The 9,435-nt window shown below is 54.5% G+C and overlaps 1 protein-coding gene across 1 annotated transcript in view; it reads left to right on the plus strand.

Moving 5' to 3' along the window:
* The first annotated feature begins 643 nt into the window (after window positions 1-643).
* The window catches only part of RARG (retinoic acid receptor, gamma), a 26,952-nt gene continuing 18,160 nt past the window's right edge, over window positions 644-9,435 (plus strand). Inside the window, exons 1-2 of the mRNA XM_012001692.1 lie at window positions 644-716; window positions 4,157-4,482. Coding sequence (XP_011857082.1) covers window positions 4,299-4,482 — 184 coding nt within the window. The 5' untranslated portion in view covers window positions 644-716; window positions 4,157-4,298. The remainder of the gene's footprint in view (window positions 717-4,156; window positions 4,483-9,435) is intronic.

Below are 9,435 nucleotides of genomic sequence, written 5' to 3' on the forward strand. Positions count from 1 at the left end.
GGGCGAATGTCCTCCCGAGGCTGGCCAGGCTGGCCGCCGGGCTTGAGGGGGGCTTCTTGCCCCGACCCGGGCCAGCCCTGCTGTGGGAAGGGAATGGGGAAGATTTTAACAGGCTGAGGATGGGCTGGGTCATCTGCCCTGCATTTTGGTGCATAGCAGAGGAGAGCATTTGGGGAAGTCTTCAGCCGGGGGCATTCCTCCTTATATTTTTGTGCTGGGAATGTGAGAGAAGACAGGGATTCTCTCGCGGGGAAAGACTACCACCCCCTTACCCCCGGGCTCTGATGGGTAGATTTGATGTTCCATGCTGGTCCAAGTTCCTCCCTCTCCAGTGGAATGGCACACCTTGGACATCAGAAGGCAAGGAAAACGTTCAGAGGCAAGTGAGCCTGGCCCTCCGCGTCCAGCAGTTCCCAGGGACTAGTGCATAGGATAGGGATCTGTGAACTTTCCTTGAAGCTCTGGATTCCCTCCGACACGTTCCCAGCCCAGGTGCGAGCCTTGGCTCCCTCCAGCCAAGGTGCGGGGGGCACCTCTGGAGTATTCTTGAGGGAAGCCCAAATGGAACAAAGAAAGAGCAGGAAGACCGGGACAGGGACCCAGGAGTGCTGGTCCCAGAGTTCCACTGACGCTGCCTCTCTGTCTTTAGCAGCTACGGCCCAGTTCCCTCAACCTGACCCAGTATGTAGGAGCCAGTCTCCGCAGGCGGCCAGCCGGTAAGAAGATGCTTGGTTGTTAGTGGTGGTGGTGGGGCGGCAGGGGAGCCTGAGTAGGAGGTCTTCAGGGCAAAAAACTGAGATGACTGTCCTGCTTTAGGGCTCTGGTCCTGGGCAGCTGGAATCCCAGTCCTCAAGTCTGAGGCTTCTGCCCTTAGTGTCAGATGTTGAGTTGGGGTCAAGGACCACAGCCAGCGTCTCATATCCTTGAGGCAAGTAGAGAGAAGACAGGGGAGTGGGGATAGTGTGTGCAGGGTGCCTGGAGCTTGGGTATCCCATATAGACAGACACACAAACACACACATACACACACACACGCACTGTGGCCTACAGCCTAGTAGGCAGCATGGGGCACGCCCCCCCCCACATCCCGGCACACCCCCACCCCTGGCTCAGAAAGCCACCTAACTGGCACCTCCAGTTCCCCCCTCTGCCCCACCCTGCCCATGCCCTCTGATGCCCACACACATTCCACTGGCATTGCCTGCCTGCCTCCTGGGCACTGCCCCTCCCTGGGGCTAGTAGGGTGGAGGGAGGGCACCTGGGGATGAGAGGTGGAGACTCAAGGGTCTGGACTCCCCCAGGGATGGCACGAGGCCAAGGAAGCCTGGCCCACTGCTGCCTCCTGGGGAGCAGGCTGGGGGCCCAGGCTACAGCAGAGGATGCCTGGGTTCTCTGCCCAGGCTGGAGATGGGGTCATGGAAAAAGGTGGTCGTGTTTATACAGAGGGGAGGGGGGCAGCGGGTGGAGAGTGGCCGACAAGAGCAGCTTTGTTCCAGGCTCTGGAGCGGGCAGGGCAGCAGGGAAACGCACCCCCCTCCATCCGGCAGCCCCCTTCATCCATGCCCTCCCCTCAACTCCACCTCAGCTCTAAGAGAAGCAGCTTTGTAAAAGCCCCTCTCCCCTAGTCTGTCATCCCCCCTGCCCCACCATCTGAGATGGCATCTTAGTAGAGGAAGAATGTTCTCTACTTTCCACGAGTCCCCCAAAGAACCAAGGCATCTGGGGCCTCAGTTTAGGATTTCCTTTTACTCTGCACTGCCTTCAATTCCTTAGTCCATTCCTCTACCCTAGATTTAAGACCCTCCCCTTCTCTTCCCAGCCAAGAGAGAATCAAGGCTTAGAAGTGGGAGGAATCTCTGTCCCCTTCCTCTCTTCACTCAACTCCCAAGTCCCTTCTCTGAGGCAAAATAAGAGGAAGGCCAGGGACAACTCTCTTTGGCTCACATGCAGCATCATTCCTTGGTGAGGATCAGGAGCTGAGCATCCCTCTGTGGGAACCCCCCACTGCCCTCCCCGCACGCCTGTGTTTCCCATTGGTAGGTGAGAAGCAAAGACAAGGAGGGCTAAGGCAGAGAGCCTTGTTCCCAGTCTAAGCCAAGTCTGGGGAACATGGGGATGGGGGAGTCCTCTAGTAGCTTCTCACCCTTGTCATTGGAGGGGTTAATCCACTTGGAATGTGGCCTGGCCAGTTGAGCTGTGGCCCAGGGGCCTCAGGGGCCCCGAACTCCTGGCTCCATCTGGGCTTAACTAGGGATGAGAACTTCGGAGGGGAATAGGAGAAGGAAAAGGAGAGGGACCCTGGAGGCTTGGAGCTCAGACTTTTAGAGCCTGTGAAAACACTGGGTTAAAGAGTTTGAGGGTGCTGGGTGTATGGGTGGTGCCATGGTGAGGGGCAGGGGATGCTTCATTCATAAGGGCTGAGTGAAGTGTGATGGCATTGGGGTCTCGGTTCTTGTAACCTCCATGACAGTTTACCCTCAAGGGCTTGAAGGCCAAGGTAGAGGAGAAAAAGAAAAACAAGCAAAAACAAAAATAAAAACCAGAGGTATAAAGACTGAGAGCTATCGATCCTAGAAGCAAATACTGATGGAAAGAAAGGCAGATATACCCATCCCCTTCCTCTGGGCCTGCCCACCCCGTGGTCTCTCTGCGTTTTAGTCTCTTGGCCCTTCTCTGCCCTTCACAGCAGTCTGTTATGGTTCTGGCTGGTGGAGATACCCAGGCTGGGGTGACTCTTCCTCCCTAGCCCACTAACTGCCTAGAGAGGCGAGAAGTTCTGGGGCTCCTGGGAAAGCCAACCTTTTCCTTTGTCAGAGGATCAGGATAGGAACCACCTACTTAGCACTAGGATTCCCATCTCCTGTCTACCTCCTTCTCCTCCCCTTCCCCTGGGCTCAGGTTTAAACTCTTAGAGGGAAGCCTACTTTGGGGGAGGAGAGGATGCAGGGAGAACGTCCCAGAAATAGGGAGCCCAGGGATAAGAAAGAAAAAGAGGCAGAATGCCTGGGCATGTGGCTCACGCCTGTAATCCCAGCACTTTGAGAGGTCAAGTCAGGCGGATCACCTGAGTTCGAGACTAGCCTGACCAACACGAAGAAACCCCATCTCTACTAAAAATACAAACATTAGCAGTCGAGAGAGAGAGAGAGAGAGAGAGAGAGAGAGAAGGAGGCAGAGAAGTAAAGTCAGGTGACTAAGAAGCAGCTCCTTGGCATCATACACTTGGCACAAGTGTGGGTTCCATCAACATCCTTAGATTTGAAGCAGTGGGTACAAGAGGGCTTAGAGGGTGAGGAAAAATTAGAGACAGGAAGAATTGGGAGGGGAAACTGGAAGAGGGAGTGTTAAATAGAGAGGGAAGTGCTTACTAAAGCAGAGCTATGGAGGACAATCAGGTACAAAGAGAACTAATATGAGACATTTACATAGCATTCCCTATGTGCCCTACATCATGCCAAACACTTGACATTGGTTAATTTATTTAGTCCTCACAACAACCATATGAGGTAGGCCCTATTATTAGTCCCAAGTGATGCATGAGGAAACTGAGGCACAGAGAGATTAACATGCCTGAAGTTCCACAGCTAGCAAGTGGTAGGGTACAGTCCAGGTAGTCTGGCTCTAGAGTCTGTCCCCCAACCTTTGCCTTGTACTCCTCTCCAGAGAGCTGTAGGGCTCCCAGGTAATAACAGAGTTATGTTTGTTTTCTCCAGGATGGTAAAGAGTTTGAATCTGGGCTCCCCCACTTGCAGCCATGTGACCTTAAGCCAGTCACTTCATCTCGGTTTCCTCATATGTGAAATGGGAATCCTAACTCCCAGTTCACAGGACTGATGTGAGGGGTAGGTCAAACGCTTAGCCCAGTTGTGGTGATTCATGATCACTTCCCAGTCTAGGAGTTCTCTCCACCAGAAGTCTTCAGACCATCATTCACCTTGGGACCTCCGTTTACCCTTTCCTGGAGCTCCTCTGGAGTTTCTCAGAGCCTGCATAACCCCCTGCCCTGCCCTCTCTGCCACACTGCGAGGGCCCTGAGCCAGGGCAGGATAAACCGTAGCAGCACAGAGGGAGAAGACTGCAACTGAGAGAGGGTCATGGGGCTTGGAACCTCAGAGTGGTCATTCTCTCATCTCTCCTTTCCCTCTCTTTCTCCCTAGGACTCTTGGAGGCCCAGTGGGCAGGCGAGGCAGGGCGGGCACGGAGCCTCCCAGGCTGGGGCAGTGGGCATGGGCAGGGGCTGTGGCTGAAGACCTCCCCCGCCCTCTGCAGACCCCAGGGGACTCCCACACCGCAGCTGCCATGGCCACCAATAAGGAGCGACTCTTTGCGGCTGGTGCCCTGGGGCCTGGATCTGGCTACCCAGGGGCAGGCTTCCCCTTCGCCTTCCCAGGGGCACTCAGGGGGTCTCCGCCTTTCGAGATGCTGAGCCCTAGCTTCCGGGGCCTGGGCCAGCCTGACCTCCCCAAGGAGATGGCCTCTCTGTGTGAGTCTCAGGGATCTTGGGGAATGAGGGCAAATGGAAACAGGAGGGCATCTGGAGGGTGGATGGTAAAAGAGTTGGCACCCCAGCTAGGAAGACAGGCAGGGGACAGGGGTTTGGCCTAATGGAGTAGTAGTGAGTAACAGAGGGTGGCAGTGGTGGTGAGGAAGGAGTTTGGATGTGGACTCAATGGAAGTGTTTGCAAATGGTAGTTCTCCTGTTCAAATAGGATAGGGAGGTAGCAGGCCTAAAACTTGGAGGGCGGGTATCTAAAACTGCCTCCTGGGTCAGTCAACTAGTAGAGGGGCACACCTTTGTGTGGGCAAGCTGGGGGTGGGTCTGGTGCAGGGTGAAGCTGCTGCCTGCATGCAGTTGGGAGTTGTGGGGAGCCAGAATGGGAAGCAGAAGAGTCTGGGAGGATAGTCACCTGGCTCTGTGATCAAGAGGTGAAACTGGGCCGGGTGCAGTGGCTTACGCCTGCAATCCCAGCACTTTGGGAGGCCGAGGTGGCTGGGTCACTTGAGGCTAGGAGTTCAAGACCAGCCTGGCCAACATGGTGAAACCTGTCTCTACTAAAAATACAAAAATTAGCCGGGTGTGGTGGTGTGTGCCTGTAATCCTGTCTCTTATACACATCTAGATGTGTATAAGAGACAGGGCTGAGGCAGGAGAATCGCTTGAACTTGGGAGGCAGAGGTTGCGGTGAGCTGAGATCATGCTACTGCACTCCAGCCTGGGCGACAGAGCGAGACTCCATCTCAAAAAAATAATAAAAAAAAAAAAAAAGAAACCCTGTCTCTACTAAAAATACAAAAATTAGTGGGCGTGGTGGCACATACCTGTAATCCCAGCTACTCAGGAGGCTGAGGGAATCGCTTGAACCCAGAGGCAAAGGTTGTAGTGAGCCAAGATCGTGCCACTGCACTCTAGCCTGAGCAACAGAGCAAAACTCTGTCTCAAAGAGGGAAAAAAAAATGGTGAAATTGCTTTGAATTACGTGGAGGCTGCAGAAAGGGGAAAGAAATCCTGTGCCAGGTCCCCAAAGATGTGTGGGGTCAGGAGACTGTGCTTCTTGGTTCTGGGGAGGATAGAAATGACTGCAAAGAAGGTAGCTTTTGTACCATAAGTAATCCAGAGGCAGAGGGGGGTGTTCCAGAAGCATCCTCTCCTCCATCGGTGTGGGTCTGGGCTCCTCCCCTCCCTGCAGGTCTGGCATAGAGCCTGCATGCTGTGCAGATCCCTACTTGTTCCCCAGGCCTGCCCTCTTTGGGTTAAGCCTTTGAGTGCTGACAGCAGGCAAGGCTTGGGCCTCTCCTCTCCTCCTCCCTCTGGGACTCCTCTCCTCCCAGTTGGTAGTCATTCCTCCTGGCCAGGCCATTACATTACAGGTGGGGGTGCCAAGCTGGTTAAGAGAAGGCTTCAACTGGGGACAAGAGAAGGTGATTGAAGGGCGGGGGAAAGGGCAATTTCTGAGACAGAGTTGGAGAGAAAAAGACAAAAAGATAAAGGCACATCCTTCATGGCTCCACAAGTGCAGAGACAGAGGTAGAAGAGAAGGCGCCCTGCTTCCAGGAGGGGGCATGCAGAGGGTTGTGTGTCTGTATGTGAAAGGGGCGACTAGGCTGGGCTGGCAGCTCCACTGGAAAGAGTGTGTTCATCTGGAGAAGGGGTGAGTGTGTGGTGCCTCCAGACTTGATGCAGTTGTGTGTGCACAGCATCTCCCTGAGCCTCAGCTCATGTAAAGAATTCCAGTGTGTGCAACAAAGAGTCAGTGTGAGGAGTGAGGAGGGATTTCGTAGTGCTGCTGACGCTGTGGCTGGCGTTTGGTGAAGCCTGCTGGTGGCACGTCTGTAGTTCAACAGGGGTTATTTGAGTGGCATGTAGGTGAACAAGAGAGCACAAAGTGCCCTTTTTGGAAACTTCAGCTGGGCTTCCCCAGACTTCATTTTCACCCCACGAATCTGTCCTAGGGACCTGGGGAAGTGGGAAGGAACCACCCTCCCCACATGAATGTACTTCTGGCAGCGAATCCTACAACTCAGCCTCTTGGGACTTGATTTTCCCAGGTCCTGGGAGAGGCAAGTAAAGGAGATGGAGTGGAGAGGGAGAGGAGAGAGAATGGTAGTGGGGACAACGCTAGAGCTAGTAGCCAGTCCCCAGTGACGTCCCCCTTGTGCCCCTGTGCCGTGGACACACTGAGATCAAGGTCAGGGTTCAAAGTGAGGTCAAGGTAGGGAAGTGGTCAGGCTGGGCTCCATCTTCGAAGGCCATGCTGAAGGAGGGGGCTGAAAGGAGAAATCCAAGGGAGGAGCCAGAGCCAGGGCAGGTAGCTGGGGAGGGTACAGCTAGCGTGGAGGGACAGGCCTGGGCAGGGAGGTGGCAGGAGGAGGGAGGAGGGGAAGGCTTGGGGGTGGGTCCCTACGTGGCTTAACTGGGGGTGGGGCATGCAGCACCTAGTGGTAGTGGAGAGGAAGACATAGGGGAGAGGAAGAGACCCAGGAGTCTGGGAAATCTTCCAGAGTGGGAGAGTAGCAGAAGGGTGACAGAGTGTCCTCTCTCATTTCTCTGACCTGCTGTCCCTTTTTGGCTGGGCGCATCTAGTGGAGAGGGTTTAGAGGCCTAAATCTGATGCCAAAGACATACTCACCTTGAGTTTGTGCGTCTCATCACCCTCTCCCTTATTCTGTGGATGACACATACACACTCCCTCTCGCACACAGACTAAGAGAGGTGGCCCTTGAAGAGGTCTGGCACTTCTCCCTGGGGCTGGCTCTTGGATCTTATTGCTGGGTCTCTGGCACCTTGGGGACATCCTTGTTGAGAATTGAAGTCTTGCTGTACTTCCTGGGGCTGTCTCGGGGTCTGAAGGGGGTGAGGCAGGCGTCTCAGAACTGCATGGTGGTGGACGGGAGGCTCAGGGGAGCACATGTTGCTGAGGCAAGCACAGGCCTGTGCTCATGGAAAGCAGAGGGGTGTGTGTATGTGTGTGTGCGTGCGTGTGTGTTCATGCATGTGCATGAAACCCCTGGTGTCTGTGTCCCTATGTATCTCTATGTTTGTGAATCCTAGTGTGTTCTAGATTTGCTTTCTACAGGGAACAAAGTCTGATGAGAGAGAACAGAAGCCTTGCCCTCCTCCCACTCCTGAGCAGATAGCTGTGGTCCTGACGACCTAGCCCAGTTTGTCCTCTGAACCTAGCGATGTTGCCCTGGCCATGGGGCCACTGTCCCTGGGGCAAGAACCCCAGACTTCACCACACTAAGTTACCACACATGGGGAAACTGAGGACAGGCTGGCACAGAGAGAGAGTGAGTCTTGCTTAAAAGAAACTGAAAAAGAGAGACTCACAGACAAGACAAGGGACAGCTACCCAGGCGCAAAGGTGCAGACACAGAGAAGCCAGGCACTGAGAGAAGCAAGGAGAACAAGCAGGCGGGTAAGGGCAGTGAGCAGTGAGGCCTCCTCCAGGAAAAAACCCCAGTCGACTGCCTCCTTTCCCCTCCCCTCCCTGGTCTCTCCTCCTCCGGCACAGGCTCCAGCTCCAGGCCGACACAAACGGGGCTTTGATTGCAACAGGAAACCTCTTTGGCGGGGGGAGCCGGGCAAGCCGCCGCCGCCAGGGCCCAGGCTGCACCCCCCTCTCCTGGCCCCCTACCCGGTCCCAGCCCCCATCCTGCCCAGCGCGCCTCACATCCCTGCTTTGGGCCCCACTCTCATTCACACCTCCCTATTCTTCTGCTCTTCTGCTGCCCCCTCCTCCAGAAACCCCCTCCCATTTCCCTTCAGGTGGGACTCCTACCTCAGGACTCACCCTTCTGGCAGGGCCTGCTTTACTTTGAAATGCCCCCTTTTCAGCTTTTCGAGGGAGGGTTTTAGAAAAAAGGGAGAATTTAGCGTGAAGAATTCAGAGCCAGTTATCCTCAAGCCCCATCCAGAAGGTGGCAAGAAGGGAAAGGCGGGGTGCATAAGGAGTTAGCTGTCCCTGCTCTGCCTCTTCCTGGCCAAACTCATCCTTGCCAGGGTGGCAGGGGCTCTGAGGGGTGACCCCGAAAGAATCTGAGTGCTAATGGCCTTATTAGTTGGGGAGGGGTACACTCCTCTTTGCCTCTAGGACTATGCCTTTGTGGGGCTCTAGCTGTGAGGGGGGTGTGCCCTGGTGGTGGGGATCATAGGGAAGAGGGTGAGTCAGGCAGCAGCCCCCCTTCATACTCCCACCAGGATGGCGGAGAACATCTGGTTCCCATGAAATGCTAGAAGGCTAATGGGTCTAATTGCTGCAATAAGGTCTGGAGAAACTTTGGGGAAAAGAGGGGGCACTAGATCCCCCATCCTCTTACCTTCTCCCCAAGGCTGTACTAAGTCTGTCTAGAATGGGGGGGTCAGGGTTGATGGGGAGGGAGGGCCTGACGCCCTAATGCCTGGTCCTAAGGACCCCCTCCATGCAATGCCTGGGATGCACACACAGATGGGGTGATGAGGAGTGGGGTGCATCTGGTGAAGAGAAATGGGGGCTATTGAGGACTCATGGCTTCCTGGAGCCCTCCCCCAACTCCTCCTGTGCCCTCCTTCCAACCCCCTCCCTGTGGCCTGGCCACTTCTGGTTCTAATTACCAACCAGGCAGGCCTGACTTAATTGGGACCTTTCAGATTTCTGAGGGGGAAGGGGGGTACTGACAGCTTGAAGTTGACTAATCAAGGCTCTTTCCCTCTTGTTTTCAGGGGTACTCCCTATTTTGCACTTAACTGATTGTTTTTGTTGTTTGTCGCTGGACAGATTCTGATTCAGAAAGTTTTTCTTTTCTTTCTTTCTTTCTTTCTTTCTTTCTTTCTTTCTTTCTTTCTTTCTTTCTTTCTTTCTTTCTTTCTTTCTTTCTTTCTCTCTTTCTTTCTCTCTTTCTTTCTTTCTCTCTCTCTCTCTCTCTCTCTCTCTCTCTCTCTCTCTCTCTCTCTCTCTCT

Source organism: Mandrillus leucophaeus, unplaced genomic scaffold (genome assembly GCF_000951045.1).
Source record: "Mandrillus leucophaeus isolate KB7577 unplaced genomic scaffold, Mleu.le_1.0 Scaffold118, whole genome shotgun sequence".
Taxonomy (NCBI): domain Eukaryota; kingdom Metazoa; phylum Chordata; class Mammalia; order Primates; family Cercopithecidae; genus Mandrillus; species Mandrillus leucophaeus.